Raw genomic sequence first — 21,455 nt, 5'->3', positions numbered from 1 at the left:
TTAAAAGAAATTTATTGAAATATTTTTAAGGCAATAAAAATTTTCTCTTCTTTTTTTTTAATACAAAAAGTATTGTTATCTAATCATCAAAAAAAAAAGTGATATTCCGCCATTGTATGAATCAACAAGTTATTTTTAAATAATATCAATTTAAAGAATCTTGTATTTACATAAATAATTTTTCCATAATTTTTCCTCCTTTTTATCGCAAAAATATTTTGATCTAGTCTGTTTAAAAAAAAAAATTATCATCGTTAACTTTATTTACATAACTCTGAACTACGAAGTTATATCTGTACTTCGATAAATTGCATTTTATAATCGATTTAGATACAACATGGAACGTATCGCTGTAGTACGTATATAAATATTCAAATATAATACATTCTACGTTTCTTACAAATTATTCTCCATAATATATGGATTTATATATTTTAGGTGACTGGAGGAAACAAGGGCATTGGTTTAGCCATTGTCAAAGGGCTTTGTAAACAATTTGATGGTATTATTTATCTCACTGCTCGTGATACTCAGCGTGGTTTAAATGCTGTCAAAAAATTAGAAGGAGAAGGATTGAAAGTAAAATTTCATCAACTCGACATTACTGATGAAAACAGTATCAATACTTTTCGCGATTATTTACAAAAAACATATAATGGACTTGATGTATTGATCAATAATGCAGCAATTTCTTTCCAGGTAAAAATGATTTTTTTTAAACTGCTTTCTTTTCTTTTTTTTTTTTTTTATTTTATTTTTTTTTTTTTTTTATCTTTTTTTTTCTAAACAGAATTTTACAATAACCATTAGTATATATATATATATATGTATATATATACATAGACAGATGCAACCGAACCTTTTGGTTATCAAGCAGAAGAAACTCTGAAGGTAAATTACTTCAGTTTGAGAAAAATATGTGAGAAACTTTATCCGCTACTTAGACCACATAGTCGCGTTGTACATTTGTCCAGTAGTTCTGGTCGTTTAATAAATATTTCTGGTGAATCATTAAAAGAAAAAATATCTAACCCAAATTTAACGGAAGAGGAATTGGATAACATTATGCATAAATTTGTTGAGTAAGTTAAGAATGGTTGCTTACATTTTTTTAAATTATATTTTAATAATGCTTTCTTACTACACACACATATATGTAATTAATATACCTTTTAGTGATGCGAAAAAGAATATTCATTTACAAAATGGTTGGTCCAATTCTGCTTATGTGGCCAGTAAAATAGGTGTTTCTGCTTTAGCTGTAATACATCAGGCTAAATTTAATAATGATCCACGAGAAGATATAGTAGTAAATGCTGTACATCCTGGTTATGTGGATACCGATATGACCAGTCATAAAGGGCCTCTTACACCCGATGAAGGTGCTGTAGCCCCAATTTATTGTGCATTGCTACCGAATAATACTGAAATAAAGGGAAAATATATCTGGTATGACAAAACTCTATCAGAATGGAAATAAAATACTTTAACATATAATACTACATAATTGCACTGTCATTTCAATGCAAGAAAACAGAACTATATATAAATGATAAAATGAACATGAATCTTTATGCATTGTTACAAATATAATGCTTATATTTTTCATGAGATATTGTATTATCAAGTAATTCATAGTACAAAAAGAAAAAAAAAACAAGAATAAAGAATGATGTTTAATAAAATGTTTAGCATACTTCTTTGAATAAATTTATACTTGTAAAAATAACATTTTTAAATATCTCTTTTAAACCTGCTTTTGTACATGTAAAGACAATATATATGGAGAGAACTTAAACATATGCAATAACCATGTGTTTATATTTTTAAATTAATTGATATCTTTAATATAGTTTGTATAAAATGAATCAATGAAATAATAAGATATTTCAAAAGAAAAACATGTCATCTTGTTTGAACTGCTGCTTCTTTACGGGCTGCATCTTGCAAAAGCTGTGTATCCACTTCATCTCCAGGAAGTTGTACGTATCGTACTACTGATCCACGAATAAAGCAGTTCTTTACTGATAGCTGAAATGTAACACATTGTTACAATAAATATGATCATTAAAAAAAAAAATTAAAAAATAAAAATGAATATTATCATTTAAAAACAATTGAAATGAAATATCATTAATTAATATTACATACCATATGAGGATATTTATCTGGATCTGTTACACTTATATCGGTCAATTTTATATTAAGATATTGGTCCACAGAATGTAAAGTACCGCAAATGCTGCAAATGTATATCTACGTTGTATATTGTTGTTCTTGTTGTTGTTGTTAGACAAAAAGAAAAATTGGAATAAACATTACCTGAGATCATTTTTTAATTCCACGACTACATCTTTTCCAATTAAGGATTTGAAAAATGAGTAGAACAACTAAAAGATATATATTATATATATATTATTTTATATATTATAATATTTGGTTTTTTTTTATGTGCTTTCAAATATTTATAAATTTAAATTCGAACTTACCATTTTTATATGGAATTAATAGCGTCAAATATAGAGAATTTTATTTTTCTTGGTCGTTTGAATTCTATTTATCGTTGTTTATAAGAAAAAATCAATAAATTAGAATGAAGTCATTGTCATGACGTCTCAAGATAAGGTTAGATTAATGATGCCGGTATAATATTCGTCTGTACTCTCATCAGGGCCGCCAAACTTTACAGAAAACGCGCGCTAACTTTCTTACATTAGTTTACTATTACACTGTACAGATAGAGCTCTTTTAATCATCCACATCGACATATGATAAGATGTCTATGCAATAATTTTAATTTCAGATACCTTTTTCTGATTTATTCGATATTAACATTTTCATATTTTATTAAAAATAAATAAACGATCAATTATATCATTTGTTATAATTTGTAAAATGATATTGTTTTGTAAATTAAATATAAGGGATATATGTATTACATGATTAATATCTTGTAACAATGAATAAAGTAAATAACAATTTGAAATATTTTCTTTAACAATTGGGAAGGCGTAGTGAAATATTAGTACATCATGCAATCGCCAGAGGTGCTACATGACACTATTATTCAATTTTTACGAGTTCCAACGTTTCGATTAGGCGTCTTCGTGTTGTAGGCATAAAATGGTTAACGTAGAGGAAAAAAATATAAAGAAGTAATTTTATCGATATTTATTTGACGATATTACTTTGATTGGCTGAGTGATATACGTCGAAAGAAAACGGTAAGAGTGTTACTGAAAATTAAAATTTTGTTAATATTATATAGTTTATACAGAAATATTTTTCCTCGTGTTTTAACACTTTCATCAGAAAACTAATCATGACAACAATTCGATTATCATTTGAATTTTTTGTTTTTTTTTTTGCAATTATAAAGTTATTCGAAGTATTGTTATGTATATGGTGGAAATATTAATACTACAATACCCATATGAAAATATTTTATACAATTTTAAACTTATCTTATTTTCATAGAATGGATATTATCTTTGACAAAATGATGATTTATATATAAAAAATGTTATAATAATTATATGAGCAATGTGTAAAAATTGCATGCACATAGATTATTTTTGTCGCTAATTTTATACGCTACACTTGTGATACATACAAATTTTTCCTTTTGGTCAATATTATATTCCATATTTGTGGTACATATATTATATTAAAGTATGAAATTTTTAAATCTTTTTTATTATTAGTTACAACACTAACATTCATTTATAGATTTCTTAAATATTTAAGAATAATAAATTAATTAGATAACTCATAAAAGTGTAATCATAGAAATTGAGCAATATCATTGAATGATAAAATAACTGATAGATTTAATAAAAGAATTGATAAAATTAATAATTTTATCATTACTAATTTTATCATTACTGTTTTGATAATATAAACAATATATATGAAAAAATACCTTTTATTTCATACAATTAAACATATTTGAGATATACATGATATAATGAATAAGAAAAGATAACTTGTAGGAAAATGAATTACATTATGGATGAATAATAATAATAAATAAATGTTATAAAAAAGCTAATCAGTGAGCTGTATGTAGATGATTATTACATAACAAAGATAATCATATGACGTAGGTTTTTTCTTTTTAAATAAGATAATGCAAAATTACATTTAATTGTAATAGGAAACTATATACTTAAAAACATTGTAGATAAGTTTAACAAATATTAACTGATAATAAAATAGTTTCCTCAAGGTAAAAACATATATATACGTGATGTTGACAAAATTGTAGTTAATTAAACATTTGAGCGGAAGAAAAAGTAGTCTTACTAAAGTAACTATTTCATGTGCTTGTTTCGCAATATCTCATCGACGTCATTTTATATGTATATCAAAAAAACTTAGTAAGTATATATATTTATTAATTGCAATAAAGTTTGCATCTTATCTTTCTCGGTTGAACATTTACGTGAATCATAACTGTTTATCTGCTTTGGGGGCAATTAATTCATATGAATCGATGATTATTTTTATATTAGTTCTATTTATAATATTGTTCGAGGGTTTAATGTATGACGTTCACGTTTTTTGAGAGCAACTACAGATAAAACCTATCTACGTATAATACGTCACACGTTTTTGCGCGCGCTTTGATTTTAAATTAATTTCTTACAAAGAAATTTCTTTAAGGTTTGGCCAAAAATGCAAATGAATTTGTATTAATGACTAATGGATCTTAATGAGATTGCAAATATTTCCTCAAATAAAAATTCCTTTAATTTATATTAATATGATAAATATACCATAATTTAAATTTATAAGGGATCGTCCGAAGAAAGTGAAAAATTTATATGTGTGATAATTTTTAAAATTTATTAATTTATTCAATAAGTTTTTAATCTTTTTAAAAATTTATTTTCTTTTATACATATATCTCAAAAATATATCGAACATAGAAGAGAAATTCATTTGTATATTCGTCATATCTAGCACATAGTTAGCTACTTTCTTTTACTAAAGAATTATTTAACGTTACTTGAAATTACAATCACGTAATATAACGTTGAATAACGACGATTCGATTGAGAAAGAATAAACTATTATAATAACGATTAGAATGATAAAGATGCATGACTCGAAGCATGGAGTAACCTTCCTTGTATTTCAAATAGTTCCGGGAAAAGTCAGCTTACTTCGATAAAGGTGTACCCAAAATAAAAAGAGAGAGAGAGAGAGAGAGAGAGAGAGAGAGAGAGAGAGAGAGACAAGAAATGAAAGAAAGAAAGAGATAAAAAAAGATTCTACTCAAATTTTATCGTGGTCATCAGTCTCGTTCAAACGTATAGACATTTTGGAAGTTTCCTTTTCAAACGATCTAATGTATATCGCTATTCTAACTATATTCGTCGTCTCTCAACATAAGTCACATATTTCGTTTTTCCCCTTCGTATTGATTTTTCTTTAGTCTCTTTTATCATTCTTGACTCATACATTTAAATAAAATCAACATTCGATATATAGTCATTAAGAAAATTCTATTTCATTAATTATTAACGATATAATCTATTTTTTTGTCGATATAGTTTCTTTCATAATAACGATGTTGTATCTTGAAATATACCAATGTGATATTTTTTCGTAACTCTAATTCTAGTTTTAGAAATTTTTCTAGTTTTAGAAAATTAAGTAGAATTCCTATTTTAATTGTAAATATAATTCAGTTATATTTTTCTTCATAAAATATATATCTTATCTCAAAGAAGATAAAAATGTAACAGACATATTGATACAACGCATTGGATATCCCTTAAAGGAAAAAATAATTTAATCTAATTATAAAATTCATTTGAAACTTTAAATTGGGTTATTTGATCTATTAACGAGAAATTATATCAACTTTATTTATAATCCCAGACGTAATCGTTATCAAGAAAATGATGTATTATTCGTTAACCCTCTGTAACGTCATATTATTCTGACGTCATACATTTATATGAATAAATATACAGTTACGTACAGTAGATTTAATATTATAATTGTTATCAAGAAAATGATAAATTATTCGTTAACCCTCTATAACGTCATATTATTCTGACGTTATATTATTCTGACGTTATACATTTATATGAATAAATATATAGTTACATATAATAGATTAAATATTATACGTATACAGAACGGATTTATTGTTTTTAAATAATTTTAAAGATCGACTTTTCGAGACTTCTTTCTTTTCTTTTTCCTCAGATTATGATAAACTTAGTAATATAGTTGTACAAGTTTAGCTTGTAGTTTTACAATCTGAAAAAAAAAAAAAAAAAAGAAAAAAGAAAAAAAATACCTTAAAAAGTCGTGAAAAAAGACTAATTAATGTATTTAATTATACCAATATTAATGATTCTATTATAACTTTCGAATGAGTGAATTTTTTATTTTTTTTTCGACAGAACAAAATTATTAAATAATAGGGAAGGTTAACGTATAATTTATTTAAATATATTTGATAGTATCTTCTTCGATCATATGGTTTTTCAAAAAGATAAATGTTCGTTTATTTCGCAGTAAATGTTTAATCAGTATATATTTTCATGATTACGTAATCTTCGATTATGGATTTCGTTACTTTCATCGTTCTTTTCTTCTCTTTCATCGTTTCTCTTTCCATCCAGATCTTTGCTTTCCATACAAAAGCACAGAAACCACGTACGTAAGCGCTTAGGATAAACATTTCGGATGAATTTAGAATATCTTAGAACGACGACAAAGCTCTTATTTTGGTTTTCTCGAAAAGATAGGATGGAGAGAACGAAGGAGTTATTTTGAAATATTCTCTGTGTTTGGGAAATAGTTACGTCCGTTTCTAATCTTCTTTAGACCGTGAACTTGATTTAAGAGAGAGAAAGCGCGAGAAAAACTTTCGGATGTATTTCTAAGGACATACACACACACACACACAGACAGACGCGCGATATATTATATATCTTAGAAAGAGAAATTTCTTTTTATTTGCTATAAAATATTTTTGACGAAATTGAATAGGGCGTAATTAAATTTTTTACGTCTAACGTTTTGTATCATTGATTATGAATCAAACAATAATTTTCACGAAGAATAAATACAAAGAGAAAGGATATTATATGATGGCCTTCACATATATTTCTTTTTTTTTCTTTTTTTTTTTTTTTTCTTTTGGATCATTAGCAAATAAAAAAATCATAGTAAACTATCGCTTAACTACATTCTTCCTTTTCCTTTTCTTTTTTTCTTTTTTTTTTCTTTTCTTTTTTTTACTCTTTTTTTTTTTTCTTTTTTTTTCCCTTTCTTTCTTAATGGCAAACGCGTCCTGTTAGTTGCGTAAGTTTCATTTTCGCTATTAACTCTAACGAGATAGTATTGTAACATACTTATCAATTGCATTTACTATCGATTAGGAAATTTTATGCATGTTTGATAATTAAAATATATTAACACAAATTCACTTTTCACTCGTTGTACAATTATAACATCTATGTTTGATTATATTAACAAAAGAAAAAACAGGAAAAAAAGAAAATGACAAGACTATCTCCAAAAATGTGTCATTACTAAAAGTTTTTATTATAAAATCTATTTTTAAATTTATTCATCTGTGATAATTAATTCACGATAAGAAAGAAGGTAATCAATCTTATCGACAAGAAAAACGGCTCCTTCATTTTTTCTTATTTTAATTTTACTTATTTTGCTTTTTATATTTGTTTTTTGCCGATAATGTATTATCGGATCTATCATAAAAGACCAACCCCAACTAAGATAATAAGTTTGAAATTCAAAAGTAGGTAATAATATATAAGAATAAATTTGTAATTTAAATACATATTTTTTCAATAAACATTAACCTTGTTTTCTTTTTTTTTTTCTTTTTTTTTCTTTTTTTTTCCGATAAGTTAATAGTTATATCTAGTAAATTATATTTAATGTATATAATTATATCGATATAATATATTTACAAAATTTTGATTCTATTTATTTCATAATGTTAATTTAAATGACTTATCAATATACTTTGATGGCCAACGGTTAAAAATTATCTCAAACATTTAAATTTTGTTAATATAATAATAAAGCCAGAAATAGAAGAGACATAAACGATTGATTTAATTATTGTATGAATTTCACTGTAAAAAAAAAAAAAAAAAAAAAAAAAAAAAAAAAAAAGAAAAAAATGTAAATAAATACTGGCAACAACTTTTATGTATATCCCCGAATATCAAACGTTCCGTTTGGTCTTTGTATTTTAAATGGTGGGGAGGATCAGAAAGAGAAGAAAAGAGAATCAATGAAGGAGACCTCGATGCGATGGGCAGTATAAGTTCATTTCTGTTCGTTGGCTCGAGTGCAGACGTTGTCCGTTGATCGTCGTCTTCGTCTTCGTCCTCGTCTTCGTCTTCGTGCCTTTTAATTTGTTGAGTTATAGATCATCCCCGTCGTTGTCGTCGTCGTTGTTTGCGACCGCGTTTCTTACGAATTCATGTTCATTCGAAAAAGACTTTCGGTTCTCTTCGAGCGTGTAGTGTCGTCTTACGGTTTCACCTTGCCACTTTCTATCCGATTGCGTTTGTTAGTTCTACCTCTTACTCCCTTCTTTCCCCTCGAGATCGCTTCTCTGTCACTTTCGACGAAAGTAAGAATTTGACGAGGAGTCTACGAGATACTCCGGCACGTGAGTTTTCGCGCGCTCTTTGACATCCATCGTTTAACGGGATTTTACGTAAAAATCATCGTGAATTTTTTTTAATTTTCATTCGAAAAAGATATAAAAGAAAGGGACAGAGAAGATAGCAAGACAAAAAAGAAGACAAAAAGATCGAGGTTTCTGTTAGTTTTCTTGAGAGGTGGACGTCTTGTCATCTTCGTCAGCAGTAAAGTGGACGAAACTGGTACGTTAGTATGTGACGTATGTGTATCATATAGAGGAAGAGAGAATATATATATATCATATCATACACATGAGCCAACTTTGAACTTCTACGAAACAGTTTATTCCTTGAAAAGTTATCTTAAAACATATATTGGAGGGAATTAAATCAAAATTTTGGTGTTATTATTTCTTATGTACATATATGTATTTATCTATCTATCTATCTATCTATCTATCTATCTATTTATCTATCTATCTATATATATATATATATATATATGTGTGTGTATGCATATCTATAAAAAGTGTTGTCAAAAGCATGATATTTGCGACGTTAGATAGTGATTTTACCTGCAAAAATAAATTTTAAGAAAAGAATAATATATATTTGTTTAACATTTCATTTTTGAGAACGATGAATTTGATTATATTATTACTGTTGTCGTATTTCCGCAATTACGTATTAATATATTTTATACGTATTCCTATAATAATTCTATTAAGAAATCTTCGAAAAAAAAAAAAGTGGAGAAATAGAAAGCAACATGAATAAAAACTGATAATTAATATACGTGTACCCGACTAATCTTCAAACTTATTTTTCTCGGAAACGAAGTTTTAAATGAAAAAAAATATTATTCTTTTTTCCTCTCTCTATCCTTTTTTTTTTTTTTTTTCTTTTGCTTTTTTGAATTATCTCTCCTTGTAAAATCATCAATCGGTCGCTTATATCATGATTTACATGACATTCTGTATATGCATCTCATCATAGAAAAGTCGAGAGGTTTTTTCTCCTCTTTTTTTTTTTTTTTTTTTTTTTTTTTCCTTTGAATCGCATATGAGTAACGTTTTTATTAGAAAATAATTATTTTCTTTGATCAGATCTGTTTATAACAAGAAAATTGATGAAAATAAACGTCGTTTGTTCACGAGGTCATGCATAAAAGTGGAACACACGATCGAAAGTCTGTTTTTATTATACTTCTATGATCCGTTCAAGTTCAAAAAATCGCTTCAGCTAAAAAACGATCTCATTCTCTCCCGACTTGCTCTTGTAAGCGTTCGAAGGAGAAACGTTAGATGGAAAAGTGTGTATAAAAGGAAAAAAGATAAAGTGTGAGAGTGAACGAGAGAGAGAGAGAGGGGGGGGGGAGGGTAAGAGTGAGAGTGAGTCCGACATTCAATTGCAGGCATTGCAACATTTGAATTTGTGTGAAAGGTGAATGTCAAAGAAAGTGTAAAAATATACTATTTGTATATATATATATATATATATATATATATATATATATATATATATATATAATAGCTGCCTGTATTTTGAAAAAGAAAACGTAATTCTCGAAAATAATTTATATACGTATAAGAGATTCATGCGGTTTTGCGGTTTAACGCAATTACGCCAGATGTAGTGTAATTTTCTTTTTTAATATTATTGCTTTCATTGAATTACGCGTTTTTAAGGGTTAAAAAATTAAATTGCTCTTTTTATTTCCTTATTTTTTTTTCTTTTTTTAATATTCATGTAAACATAGTTGTAAATGTAAATTTAGTATCATGCAATCAAATTTAGTATATATATATATATATATATATATATATATATATATATATATATATATATACTATTACTAATATATATACTATATAGATATAAAATTTAATAGTAATAAGATTTCCATGCTAATTTCTACGTTTATAGCTAAACTCTATGTTTTATAATTTATTCTTACTTATTTATAAACAGTCAAAAAAAACATATTTATAAATTTCGAAACAGTTGTGTCAACTTAATTAGTGAACTTTTGAATTAAATTTATTTTAGCAAATATTATTAAATATTCATCATTAACATTTTTCGTGCCAAACCATTTAAAGATCAAGTTTAACGTGTACCACCGGTGGTACATATGGCACGGAACGTATTAATCATGAAAAAAGATAATTAATTAATTAGTTATGTACAAATTCTTATCTTAAGAGTTATTTTATTAACTATTTGAAAGTCACCAATCTCAACAGACGTGTATTTCTTTTTTTTTTTCTTTTTTTTTTTTTCTTTTTTTTTTTCTTTTTTTCTAGTTATACGTAAGAAAATAATGAATGATAAAATTCTAGATCGATACTGTTCTTGTGCGATTATTTATTATAAAATATTATTTTTTTCTCTTTTCCTTTTATTTTTGTGAATAATTGAAAAGAAAAATTAGTAGAATATTTATCATTATTCATTATGTTATAAAACAGATAATTAATAATGCATTCATTAAAGATAAATAATTTCTTTTGATAATCAATGTCATTTGATTTCTATTCATTAATCAATATCAATTAGAAAATTTTATCATTTTTTACTTTATTCCTTTTTTTTTTATTTCGTATATTATACTAAGAAAATTAAATTAAGAAAACATTCTCTTTAAAAACTTGCTTGTCCTAACTTTATTTTTTCCTTTTCTGTTTCAGTTTATTACACATAATTTTCAAATATTTTTTCGCTTATTACTCATTTATTATTCATAAAATTTATTATTCGTAAAATTTATTATTCATAAAATAAAACAATCCATTCGTAAATGCAATATTACATAATGTAATAGATCAAAATAATATGTCAATATTAATTATATTTTCGACCTTCCATTTTTATTTTTTAATTATTATATTTTAATTATTTTAAATTTAATTATTATAATTATCAAAATAATATATCAATATTAATTATATTCTCGACCTTCCATTTTTATTTTTTAATTATTATATTTATTTTTACGTTGTATTCCCCTTTTATTTCTTTACGCTTTTTTCTTTTCTTACTCGAAAATTGACGTAATTTTTCTATTTTTTTCTGTTTTTTATTTCGAGTAAAATGCTTTCAAATGCTTAATTTTTATTCTGAAAATATATTTTATAGATTTGGATATTGGAAGGAAAAAAGAAAAAGAAAATTGGGCAAAATGTTAGCAAAACTCTTTGAAGTACATGGCAGATTTTGTGCTAGTCATCCATTAGAAGTGATTGTAACAACATTGACTCTAACAGCTTGTATGTTGAATATGGATACTGGAAATGGACAAACTCACGATGCTGATGTTTTACCAGTAACAGTAAATTGTCGGCATGGTCGATGTAACCCTGACGTAAGTAAATAATATTTCAAAAATTAATAGTTATATATATATATATATATTTTTTTTTTTTCAATAAAATGTATTTTTGATCGATTAGGATTTGAACGCTGTGGAAATTATAGTAATGACTATAATAAGATGTCTCGCAATCCTTTTTACATATCATCAATTTCGAAATCTTCAGAAACTCGGTTCAAAATATATATTAGGTAAATACATTTATAATGAAAATTCGATATTATTTATAAAGTTTCACTTTTATGCATATTAAAGATTAAATGTAAACGACAATTTTATAACATAAATCTTTATTTATAATATTCCATATGAATAAATAAATATAGATATTAAAGTTTTATTAATAACTTTTTTATGTGCAGGTATCGCTGGCTTATTTATAATTTTTTCAAGCGTTATATTTACATCTAGTATTGTAAATTTTGGTCGCAGCATCTTCGATCTAAAGTAAGTTATTTATATCATAAAATCAAATACATTATCGTAATAAACAAATCATTTAGATTTATTTTGTTATTGTTTTTTTTTTTTTTGACATCACAATTCTCTAAATTGTTATACCTCATATATTTTATATACCAAGTATTTCGTAATGATGGGAATAAGAAAATATATTTCAGTTAAGGTAGTCGATTTAATTCTTTATGCAAAAATTTTTTTATTTATAGGGATGCACTCTTCTTTTTCTTATTATTGATTGATCTTTCGAAAGCTGCTATATTAGCACAATTCGCATTAAGTTCAAGAAATCAAGAAGAAGTACGCACTAATATTGCACGCGGTATGTCTCTTTTGGGTCCAACCATAACATTGGATACTCTAGTCGAAACACTTCTCATTGGAATAGGCTCTTTATCAGGGTTTAAACGATTAGAGACACTCTGCAGTTTTGCATGTCTTGGTGCAATTGTAAATTACGTTGTGTTCTTGACATTCTATCCCGCGTGCTTATCACTCATTCTCGAGGTAATTATATGAATAAGAAAAAAAAAAAAAAAAAGAAAAAAAAAAAGAAAAAAGAGAAAAAAAAGACAAAAAAAAAACTTGTTCATTATTATATTTATGTCAAGCGCGTGTTTAACATTTCACATTTGCCGCAGCTTTCTCGGGGAAGTCACACTATGGGTCCATTAACTGCAGATAAGATTTTTATGATGTATTCTATAAACGAAGAGGAACAAAAACCAAATCCTGTAGTAGAACGTGTTAAATTAATTATGATTGCTGGTTTATCCGTGGTTCATGCAAACAGGTATTTTAACAATAAATTTCCTTCTAACTTGAAAATAATCTATCTTTCATACATCGCAATCTTTCAGAATATAACACAGTAAGCTCTCTATAAAATTCTAAGAAAGGAAAAAAGTTATCGCGGCCATCTCTAACCTTTGCTACACACATTTCTACGTTTGCAATTGTGTAGCAATATTTATTCTTAAATTTAACGGGTCAGGTTCACATTGTGACACTGACATAGGTATACATCTAGTTCATATTCAATGAATGGTTTAACGTCATTGTGAAATATGATATATTTCGAACATTTCTACATATTTCGCGGGATTTTACAATCTAGTGTGAATAACTATATATATATAAAAGTTAAAATATATATATATATATATATATATATATAATATATATATATATATATATATATAATATATATATATATATATATATATATTATATATATATATATATATATTTTAACTCTTTAAGTTTAAATTTCCGTATTCTATACACAAGATTTTTTTACAGTCGGTTTTACAAATATTTACAGATTTCAATACAAAAATACGCCGTAAATCTTATGATTTTCTTCTTTTTTAAAAAAAGAAAAAATGATAAAAATAACATCAGATAAAAGTCATATCGATAAATAATATATATAAATATAATGTCGATCCATAGTGAGTTTAAATATTACATGAGAAATGTATTGGCATTCTATACAGAGTAAAATGAGAGTTTAAAAATAAATATCACATAGTTCTAGTATCTTTTGTCACGTTACTATCGTCTCTTTAAGTCTACTTCAGTTTAAGAAAAAACGTTGATGGAAGAACATCCTATATATAAACAAAGTATCTTATTGTGAACATCCAATTTGTAATTGAATATACTAATGTAGTATTTAAATGTAGATATCTATATTTTTCATTGTTATATTTGTATTCTATATTTCATCATTCTTTGGTTGCAGCCGTTGGCCATTTAAAAGTAGTGGAAGTGAGCATACAGTGGAAGGTGCAATTCCAACCATTTCACAAATTGTAGTAAACGCATATAACGAAACAGAGAAACATTCAGAGATTAAAGAATATTTAATGAATTGGTTATCAGTTAGTGCGGAAAATATAGTTATATTAATTCTACTTCTGGCATTGGCCATTAAATTCATTTTCTTTGAAGATAAAGGAGACATAGCAAAACAATTGAGATTCCAAGAAGATAATACAGAGAACATAATTGAATCAGAAACTATTACTACAGAAAAGATGGATATTTCATTAAGACGACGGTTCGAAGGTATAATGTCTAATCAACGATCAGTCTTTCCATTATCCGAAATAAATAATGATTGGATAGAAGTAATAAATGAGCATAACGTAGAACTTGTTGATAAAGAAATACAAACTGATGAAAAAATGAATTCTACGGATACATCAAGTAATAAAGATTCATCACATCAGCATATTGAACCAAGAAATTTAGAAGAGTGTCTTGAAATTTATCGATCTGAAGTAAGTAAAATGTATTTCTTTGTTAATTATTAATAAATATTATTGTAAAACGATATTCCTTATTTATTTCTAGCTTGGAACAAACGCACTAACGGATACAGAGATCATTAATTTAGTACAAAATAAATATATACCTGCATATCAATTGGAAAAAGCTGTTGGAGATATGGAAAGAAGTGTCGGTATCAGACGACTCTTATTAAGCACTACTGGAAATTTTACTGATGATTTACTGGAAATACCATTTAAAAACTATGACTACTCAAAAGTACTAGGATCCTGTTGTGAAAATGTTATTGGTTATGTACCAGTACCTGTTGGCATTGCCGGACCTTTATTAATCGATGGAGAATATTTTCACGTTCCTATGGCTACGACCGAAGGTTGTTTAGTGGCATCTACTAATCGTGGTAGTAGAGCATTATTAAAATGCGGAGTAACAAGCCGTCTATTAGCAGATGGTATGACAAGAGGACCGGTTGTTCGGTTTCCGAATATCGTTAGAGCAAGCGAAGCCATGTCATGGATGCAAACTCAAGAAAACTTTCAAAAAATGAAAGTTAGTTTTGATCAAACTAGCAGATTTGCTAGATTGATTAAAATTAATGTACGAAATGCAGGAAGACATTTATTTATTCGCTTCGTAGCCAAAACTGGTGATGCTATGGGAATGAACATGCTTTCAAAGGGAACAGAAAAATCTCTACAGACAGTGCAATCATATTTCCCTGATATGGAAGTTTTATCTCTCAGTGGTAATTTCTGTACAGACAAAAAATCAGCCGCTGTAAATTGGATTGAAGGTAGAGGTAAAAGTGTAGTTTGTGAAGCAGTGGTGCCATCAGAAATAGTGACAAATATACTAAAGACATCTGTTCATGCATTAGTGGATGTCAATATAAGCAAAAATTTGATAGGATCAGCAATAGCGGGTAGCATAGGAGGATTTAATGCTCATGCCGCGAATATAGTGACTGCCATTTTTATAGCTACTGGACAAGATCCTGCACAAAATGTGACCAGTAGCAATTGCATGACACTGATGGAACCATCGGGACCAGATGGTACAGATTTATATATCTCTTGCACAATGCCAAGTATTGAAATAGGTACCGTGGGAGGTGGAACAGGACTTCCAGCACAAAGTGCGTGTTTAGCTATGTTAGGTGTAAAAGGAGCAAATATAGAACAACCTGGTGAAAATGCCAGTAGATTAGCAAGGATAGTTTGTGCTACAGTGCTTGCAGGAGAATTATCTCTATTGGCTGCTCTAACAGCTGGACATTTAGTCAAAAGTCATCTTAGGCATAACAGGTATGTTATTTAAATTTCATGATAATATTTGCTATACTATAATTTAAGAAATAATTTTGATTTCAGATCATCGACAACAGTAAGTAATCCAATGAGCATTGTGCAAAGTACTAAAGAAGAAAAACTATCAGTACCAAGTATATCACTACCTTTACCAAAACAGTGTTCAGAATATTAAAGTAAGTTTTAGTAATATTTATGGTATACCTTTTAATGTGATTATGAAGAAAAAAAGGTAATACTGTATGAACTATCACATTATTTTTTGTCTCCCAAAGAAATACAATGTTAAAATATAGATATTTCTTCCTATAAAAGATGAACATGACAATAGAACATCAAAAAACTTTTTTTAGAGAAAAATAAGCCTAAAGATAAAAGCAAATACGCTAATGTACATAAATTGTTTACTTAAAGTATAATTATTTTCTGTTGTTTAGTATCGTATTATTTTATGTCTAGATTTTTATTATGATCTGTGAAATTTATGAATATAAAATACTTCTATATTATATTCATAAATTCACATGTACAAATGTATATGAAAAATTCATATTTTATTCTTTTTTATCACAATAAGAATATAGACATAAATAATTTATATATAGAAATTCTTATTTTGAAGATATTAGTGCAATATTTTTAAGTAAATGGTATTTCGATTTAATTTTATCAAATAAAGACTGCACTAGGTGTAGACTGTAATAGGTCGAATATAATTATACTTTTAATATATATTATTAAACAGATTTACTGTAACTAAATGCTGTGTTATTTTAACAAAAAAACGATTTAATTATTATGTACATTATGTATAGTATGTTAATAATTATGTACGAAATAAAAAAATGTAAAAATCTACACTACTATATAAAAATAATAATGTTTCTAAATATATTTTAAGATTTTAATGTTTTCATTTATTTATGTTTGTAATTTCCTCGTTTCAGGACAAATGATATTAGAACTAATTTTTTTTTTTTATAAAAATGTTTGATACCATTGATATTTTTGGTTTCTTTTCCATATTTCTTAATGCGATATAAATAATAGTATAATAATGACCTAATAATAAAAGCATAAGTAATACATTACATTTTTTCATATATTTCGTCATATCCACATGACAAACATGTATGGGAATATGTATCATCAGTCTCATTATAAATTTCCTCTCCAAATTCATGAACGTGATTGGCCTTTGTCGTTTTATTGTAGAGAGAACTTCTTACTTGCATTCTCAGTCTTTTAATCTACATTAAGTAAACGTTAATATAATATTACTATTTATATTTCACTTAAATTAAAATAAATTTACAAAAAAAAGTCTTGTATTATTATAATAGAATTACCTTTTTATTAAAATGTTTTATTTTCGTTTCCTCTTTCTTCAAATCACGTTTTTCTTTTTCTTCTAACAATTTCTCTTCTGAGCCCCAAACCTCTAAAGCTCTCTGTTCTATTTGTAAATGTAAATATAACTTCATTTCACCCCAACGTGGATTATGAGGATTTTTTCTAACGATATACTTTAATGCTGGCTCTCTTTTATCAAAATCATAATCTCTTAACAAATATTCTTGTTTAGCTTCTGATTTGGTGATCAGAGAATGTTTGTCCTCGCTATCCCTAAAAAAAAAAAATAAAATAAAAAAAGAAAAATAAAAAAAAAAGATTAAAATATTTATAATAATAACAATACATCTTTTATTTCAATATTTAGTTATATTACATACCTGCATGCATCACATACTTCCAGATTAAAAGTTTGAAGAAGATAAGAATCTTTAAATTCTTTATTACAATCATTGCAATGAGGTAATGAACTGATAAAGGGTGCAGGTTCTGTTACGATGTTTATCTAATAAAAAAAGAGAACAAAGATATTTCCAATGTATTTTTAAATCGGAGTAATTGTAAAAAAAGAAAAAAATAGAAAATCCTGAACAAAATAAAAATTTATAGATCATTATTAATTTATAAATTGTTTACCATTTGTTGTTCCAATTCGTCATTTTCTTCTATAAGAAATCCACCTCCACTATCAACAACACGTTTTCCTTGAACCTTTATTGCTCTACCCTTGGAAGATTCATCATTTTCACTTTACAAAGACAAAATAACAACGAAGTAAGTAAAGGTCACATTTAATAAACAAAGATAATGTAGAAAAAAAATATTAATTCAAATTTAAATGAAATGAAACATCAATTGTAAAGATTAATTAACCATTGTTTGATTCTATTAATTTATATTTATAATATAAAATTAATTATAATTATTAAATTAAATTAAATTAAATTAAATTAATATTAATTATTAAAAGCATACCCTTTTGCATATGGATGAGCTACAAGTTTAGAATTTTTTAACAATAATGCCTTCTGTCTGTTTCTTTCAGCTCTATCCTTAAGTTCCTGTTTCATTTGGGATGATACATCTTCACTTTCAATGGAATTACTTTTATTATTTGCATTTTCAATCGACATTTTATTGCATTAAAAATTCTTCAAAAATAAACGGCTTATTAAATGTTAATATACTGTTCGTAACACTAACCCGTCCTAATGCTTTAGGTTTAATACACTGAACGAATTACGTAGAACGCGCCAATATTATCTACTTGAGAATCAAAACTCTCGTGGTAAAATAATATCCTGCGATAGATTATATTTGGACAAATTATAAAGTAGAGATGAAAGTTGAAATTATTCGATAGATTTAAATGAACAATTTCAAAGGAAAAAAAAAATAATTTAAATAAAATATAAAAAATTACAACTTTTTAGGATTTTCAATTATCTTAAAAAAAAAAAAAAATAAAAAACTGTTTTTGCTCAAAGATAATTTAATATATCTAACGCTCATTGCGCTCACAGTTAATGGACAAAAATTAAATCAAATTAGAAGTTACATTAAATTCCAAATTATAACAAATCAAAAGTTTAATAATAAAATGTATAATAATAGTTTTAGTTATGTATTACAATATGAATTAAAAAGAATAATTATTATAATAAATATTCGATGTAAATTGATCAGAACGAACGATTGGTAGCATGAGTTGACGTTTCATTGAATATATCCATGAAATTTTGTCATTAGCAACATGGCGCGAGGCAGCAGTGCAGGCTTTGATAGACACATTACGATTTTTTCGCCAGAAGGTCGGCTTTATCAAGTAGGTAAGTCATAAAAAATATTTTATTTAATATAATGATACACATTAAATTTATTATGCTTTTCATAAAAGTTAAAATATAAATTTTCAAGTTTTCACATTACTGTATCATGACATGGCGTATTCGAATTTTTCAAACTTATTTAATAATTATTTTATGAATTTCTCTTTTTACAGAATATGCATTTAAAGCCATTAATCAAGGAGGTCTAACATCGGTTGCTGTAAAAGGTGTAGATACTGCAGTTTTTGCAACACAAAAGAAAGTACCTGTAAGATAACCTCTTTAAGAAAAATTTTCAATGAGAGATCAGCTTTGAGCAATTATTCATTCTATGTTTGTATAACTTTTTATTACAGGATAAGTTGTTAGATGCTTCTAGTGTTACCCATGTATTTCAGCTTACAGAACATATTGGTTGTGTTATGACAGGCATGATAGGTAAGTTATTCATATTTTTTATATTCTTCTTATAAGAAGATTATAATTAACTGATATTTTTTTTTTTTTTTACAGCGGATAGTAAATCTCAAGTACAACGAGCAAGATATGAAGCTGCTCATTTTAAATATAAACATGGTTATGAAATACCCGTAGATGCATTATGCCGGCGTGTTGCAGACATCAGTCAAGTATATACACAAAATGCAGAAATGCGACCATTGGGATGTTCTATGATGCTTATTGCATATGATAGAGAAAAAGGTCCTTGTATTTATAAAGCTGATCCAGCTGGTTATTTCTGTGGATATAAAGCTATATCAGTTGGCGCTAAACAAACAGAAGCTAATTCTTATCTAGAGAAAAAGTTAAAGAAAAAACAGAATTACGATTTTGATGAAACTATTCAATTAGCTATTACTTGTTTATCTACGGTTTTATCTGTTGATTTTAAACCAACAGAGATTGAGGTTGGTGTGGTATCGAAAGACAATCCTAAGTTCCGGTAATTATATATTTTAATAATCTAGTATATAAAATATGTAATTTAATATTAATCTGTGGTTTTTCTTTTTTTTTTTTTTTTATAGTGTACTGACAGAACAAGAAATTGATAAGCATTTAACAGCAATCGCTGAGAAAGATTGATGATTTTACATAAGGTTCTTAATAAATACATTAAAAAGGCTTCATTGATTTTATTCAATACTTATAAAATTCTGAATAAATGTATGTCAAAAAATGATACATAAGGTTTATCAGTAACTTAATAAACATCATATCCGAGTGATTTATATTAAAACATTTATTTTTCTGTTTTACCAAATCTAATATATTTGTGTAATGCTTAAATAATTATTTGCCCGAGGCGGTTGCCAAAGGATTTCTAAGAACCAAAATGACAGAGTCTCCACGGAGGAACATTTTTGTGATAAGTCTATCCTTGTTAACTGGTTTTGCCTAAAAATGTTAAGTATACAAAGAAATTAATAGATATCACAAAATACACGTGACATGTAAAATAATTACCTTCTTTTTTCCTTTGCCTGTACGTGGTAATTCGGTCCACATTTCTTTTACATTCTCTAATACCATATTACAATGTCTGTCAAATGCCTTTACTCTACCGAGTAACTTTTTGTTATTTCTACAATTTATTAATACTTGCGTATTATTCTTTACCGATTGAGTTAGTACTGAAAGGGGTCCGGTATTAAACTCTTCTTCTTCCCTCTTTGCTAATTCTTCTGGTGTCATTTCTGACTTAGGTTTTGTTAAGGATGACCTAAATAATAAATGAAATTATAAATAAACATATTATCACGTGACATATATATACTATGTTTTGCAATATAACATACTATGTTTTGCAATACCTATATAACCTATTTGAACAAAACAAAAACAAAAATTTACTTTCTCAATTAAATTCTTATGGATTTTTATCGATACAAATTACTTACATCTTTTAATGAATCTTCGTAAACTTTAATAATTGAAGAAATTTCCAAAAAAAAATACACTGCTTGCTTTCTTTACGGCGATGCGTTTATATCATTATGCGTTGTTTAAACGTATCCAAATTCACAGTCAACTATGACCGACTACTATTCGACTATTGACTATATAGAATTATTTCTATGTAAGTTATGTCGTTGTTACAATGCACCTTCATGTATATAAGACTTAAAAGAAAATCGTTTCTTACCTCTCATTGGTTGATTATCATATGTGTGTATGTAATAAA

At 26.5% G+C, this 21,455-nt stretch overlaps 6 protein-coding genes across 10 annotated transcripts; 3 read left to right on the top strand and 3 right to left on the bottom strand.

Moving 5' to 3' along the window:
• Positions 1 to 193: 193 nt before the first annotated feature.
• LOC118451450 (carbonyl reductase [NADPH] 1) lies at positions 194 to 1,656 on the top strand. The gene is made up of 4 exons (XM_035888005.2): positions 194 to 355; positions 439 to 699; positions 844 to 1,082; positions 1,177 to 1,656. Exons 1-4 carry the CDS (start codon positions 338 to 340, stop codon positions 1,478 to 1,480), a joined length of 822 nt encoding a protein of 273 aa, XP_035743898.2. The 5' UTR covers positions 194 to 337; the 3' UTR covers positions 1,481 to 1,656.
• Positions 1,657 to 1,802: 146 nt separating this feature from the next.
• On the bottom strand, positions 1,803 to 2,957 carry LOC118451451 (U6 snRNA-associated Sm-like protein LSm2). Its single transcript, XM_035888006.2, has 4 exons — positions 2,490 to 2,957; positions 2,323 to 2,390; positions 2,152 to 2,242; positions 1,803 to 2,031 (listed from the first exon to the last, which is right to left on the bottom strand). The coding sequence occupies exons 1-4, from the start codon at positions 2,490 to 2,492 to the stop codon at positions 1,906 to 1,908; spliced, it is 288 nt and encodes a 95-aa protein (XP_035743899.1). The 5' UTR covers positions 2,493 to 2,957; the 3' UTR covers positions 1,803 to 1,905.
• Positions 2,958 to 3,076: 119 nt separating this feature from the next.
• On the top strand, positions 3,077 to 16,942 carry Hmgcr (HMG coenzyme A reductase). Of its 5 annotated transcripts, none has more exons than XM_035887995.2 (10): positions 8,301 to 8,894; positions 9,758 to 10,094; positions 11,790 to 12,015; positions 12,104 to 12,215; positions 12,387 to 12,471; positions 12,693 to 12,990; positions 13,125 to 13,276; positions 14,231 to 14,771; positions 14,845 to 16,085; positions 16,152 to 16,942. In XM_035887995.2, the coding sequence occupies exons 3-10, from the start codon at positions 11,833 to 11,835 to the stop codon at positions 16,261 to 16,263; spliced, it is 2,724 nt and encodes a 907-aa protein (XP_035743888.1). In that variant the 5' UTR covers positions 8,301 to 8,894; positions 9,758 to 10,094; positions 11,790 to 11,832; the 3' UTR covers positions 16,264 to 16,942. The 5 variants fall into 5 exon arrangements, with proteins under 5 accessions (XP_035743890.1, XP_085511608.1, XP_035743888.1 ...); XM_035887996.2 differs by lacking the exon at positions 9,758 to 10,094 and having other exon boundaries at positions 8,302 to 8,677; positions 8,769 to 8,894; XM_035887997.2 differs by lacking the exons at positions 8,301 to 8,894; positions 9,758 to 10,094 and adding an exon at positions 3,077 to 3,224.
• Positions 16,943 to 17,011: 69 nt separating this feature from the next.
• On the bottom strand, positions 17,012 to 18,707 carry Xpac (DNA repair protein complementing XP-A cells homolog Xpac). Its single transcript, XM_035887993.2, has 5 exons — positions 18,417 to 18,707; positions 18,078 to 18,189; positions 17,822 to 17,946; positions 17,438 to 17,714; positions 17,012 to 17,338 (listed from the first exon to the last, which is right to left on the bottom strand). The coding sequence occupies exons 1-5, from the start codon at positions 18,572 to 18,574 to the stop codon at positions 17,177 to 17,179; spliced, it is 834 nt and encodes a 277-aa protein (XP_035743886.1). The 5' UTR covers positions 18,575 to 18,707; the 3' UTR covers positions 17,012 to 17,176.
• A 332-nt stretch (positions 18,708 to 19,039) lies between these two features.
• LOC118451400 (proteasome subunit alpha type-6-like) lies at positions 19,040 to 20,460 on the top strand. The gene is made up of 5 exons (XM_035887877.2): positions 19,040 to 19,270; positions 19,444 to 19,538; positions 19,627 to 19,708; positions 19,784 to 20,213; positions 20,299 to 20,460. The coding sequence occupies exons 1-5, from the start codon at positions 19,195 to 19,197 to the stop codon at positions 20,354 to 20,356; spliced, it is 741 nt and encodes a 246-aa protein (XP_035743770.1). The 5' UTR covers positions 19,040 to 19,194; the 3' UTR covers positions 20,357 to 20,460.
• A 29-nt stretch (positions 20,461 to 20,489) lies between these two features.
• On the bottom strand, positions 20,490 to 21,326 carry SmD2 (small ribonucleoprotein particle protein SmD2). The gene is made up of 3 exons (XM_035887878.2): positions 21,172 to 21,326; positions 20,738 to 20,993; positions 20,490 to 20,668 (listed from the first exon to the last, which is right to left on the bottom strand). Coding segments are annotated over exons 1-3 (363 nt in total). The 5' UTR covers positions 21,174 to 21,326; the 3' UTR covers positions 20,490 to 20,563.
• Positions 21,327 to 21,455: the final 129 nt, after the last annotated feature.

The sequence above is a fragment of the Vespa mandarinia genome, chromosome 2 (genome assembly GCF_050613455.1).
Source record: "Vespa mandarinia isolate Hongniang chromosome 2, ASM5061345v1, whole genome shotgun sequence".
Taxonomy (NCBI): Eukaryota; Metazoa; Arthropoda; class Insecta; order Hymenoptera; family Vespidae; genus Vespa; species Vespa mandarinia.
The sequence above is the reverse complement of the archived record's forward strand: the minus strand, read 5'-3'. Positions and strand labels throughout refer to the sequence as shown.